The 2,401-nt window shown below is 35.3% G+C and overlaps 1 protein-coding gene across 1 annotated transcript; it reads left to right on the top strand.

Moving 5' to 3' along the window:
• Positions 1–5: 5 nt before the first annotated feature.
• Positions 6–1,169, top strand: LOC104806076 (trihelix transcription factor GT-2-like; the record flags this gene model as incomplete). The annotated part of the gene is made up of 1 exon (XM_010530792.1): positions 6–1,169. A coding segment is annotated over one exon (1,050 nt), but the record flags the coding sequence as incomplete, so codon positions are not given.
• Positions 1,170–2,401: the final 1,232 nt, after the last annotated feature.

The raw sequence follows: 2,401 nt of genomic DNA, 5'->3' as shown, positions 1-2,401 counted from the left end.
TACTTGGTTCTGGTCATAAATTAACGAACCCTTATAATTTCGCAAGAAATGTTCCGTCCTTAAATCTTTTCTCGAGCTCGACGTCTTCTTCTACCGCTTCCGAGGAGGAGGAGGAGGAGGAGGAGGAGGGGAAGAGGCCGAGGAAGAGGAGGAGATACTGGAAGGGATTACTCAAGAGGTTGACGAATGATTTGATGGAGAAGCAAGAGGAAATGCAGAAGAGGTTCTTGGAGACATTGGAGAAGCGCGAGAAGGAGAGAATCGAGAGAGAGCAAGCATGGAGGGTCCAAGAAACGGCGAGAATCAACAGAGAATACGAAATAATTGCCCACGAGAGATCTGCTTCCGCAGCTAAAGATACAGCCATAATTTCCTTCTTACAAAAAGTGTCCGGACAGCAACAACAACAGCAGCAGCTACAGAAGCAGAACCATACGCAACAACAAACTCGGGAAGACCATTCAATAGCATTTCTAAATGACCAAAAACATGAAACAAGGATAGTGGAAGCAGCAAGCAAGACGAGCAATAGCGATTCAAGCTATATGTTATCTCTGAGTTCTTCGAGATGGCCAAGAGATGAGGTTGAAGCCTTGATAAGGCTAAGGACGAACGTCGAGGCCAACTATCAAGAAAATGGAACGAAGGGTTCACTGTGGGAAGAAATCTCGACCGGAATGCAAAGCCTCGGATACAGTCGAAGCGCCAAAAGATGCAAAGAGAAGTGGGAGAACATCAACAAGTACTTCAAGAAAGTGAAAGAGAGCAACAAGAAACGACCTGTGGATTCCAAGACTTGCCCATATTTTCACCAACTCGAAGCCATACACAAAGAGAAGAACACAAATCCGACATTGCCTCTAATGGCGGCTCCACAGCAACTGTTACTTTTACCGCAAGAAACCATTGACGAGCCAGACAAGCACAAGATGGGAGACGAAGAAGGAGATAAGGAAGAAGATGAAGAAGAAGGAGACAATGAGACAGGTGGGTTCGAGACGGTGTTGAACAAAACATGTTCGCCGGTGGACATTAACAATAATGTTTTCGCATAAGAGATTATAATACTTTTCCTTTGTTTTTTTTTTTTCGCTTTTCGCTGTAAAATTACACAATTGGATGAAAGAACAAAATGTAACTTGCATTAGTTAGTATCTTTTTCTTTGTTACAAACATTCTTTATTACCATATTATCACGTCTATATTTTTTTAACATAATCTTTGTTCATCTATCTTTCGAAACGAATCATTGCGCATGAAGGTAAATCAAACTTTTTTTATGGGAAATGGAATTTTGGGGAATATAATTAAAAAAAATATATTTTTTTTTGTGGTGTTCGTGTAATACCCAAAATTTCAACCTAATAGTATTGATGAAATTTGCCCCCATTTTGTTGGGAGGAGACGAAGGTCATCCAACGGCAACCCAATCTCTTCCGACACACCTAATAAAATTTGGGACCTACACCATTGGGTGGTAGTTGTCAATATCATCACTTAGTTTTTTATTCTATCTCATGACAATTAATTTTAATAATCTTTATTATAAACAATATAAAATTCTTTCGATTATGGTAAATAGTAAATAGGTTGAAGCTGCTTTCTTAAAATATGAAAATTCGATATATATATATTGATCGGTGCATTTTATGTGTTGATTGTATTTTGGATCGAGAGGAAAAATACCATTTGTTGTTCATATTTATAAACCATTTCGTTATTTTAATGTGCAAGACAAATTTAGTTTGAAGAATATAAAATTCTTTCGATTATGGTAAATAGTAAATAGGTTGAAGCTGCTTTCTTAAAATATGAAAATTCGATATATATATATTGATCGGTGCATTTTATGTGTTGATTGTATTTTGGATCGAGAGGAAAAATACCATTTGTTGTTCATATTTATAAACCATTTCGTTATTTTAATGTGCAAGACAAATTTAGTTTGAAGAGTTTTATATTTATGTTGTGTTTCCCCACAAAATGTTGACCTTTATCATATCGGATGAAAAGTTAAGTTATCGCTGAAAGGCACAAAATTGCATAAACTTCTTGGATTACTTAAAAAAAATAACAAATAGTTATTCATTTTGTTTTTAATAAAAGAAGGCAATAAAAAAAAAGGGTATAACGAAGAGCGTTCGTTATTTATTATTATAATATATAATATATCACCACACCAATAATATTTATGTATAAGTATAACCCATTGTTTTCCCACGTATTTAGGTTTAATTAAATGGACCGACGCGTATAAGAAGATTCCGAAACTGCTTAATGCACTCCTCGAATATTTGTATTATATTGTAATAATTTTTTTTAATAACTCATTGATTCTCTAGCAAGTAAGGGTTTATAGATTACAACTTTATTTTTTCGATCTTGACAAACAAAAGAATTC

Source organism: Tarenaya hassleriana, unplaced genomic scaffold (assembly GCF_000463585.1).
Source record: "Tarenaya hassleriana unplaced genomic scaffold, ASM46358v1 Cleome1166, whole genome shotgun sequence".
NCBI lineage: Eukaryota > Viridiplantae > Streptophyta > Magnoliopsida > Brassicales > Cleomaceae > Tarenaya > Tarenaya hassleriana.
This window is presented reverse-complemented; position numbering and strand designations above follow the sequence as displayed.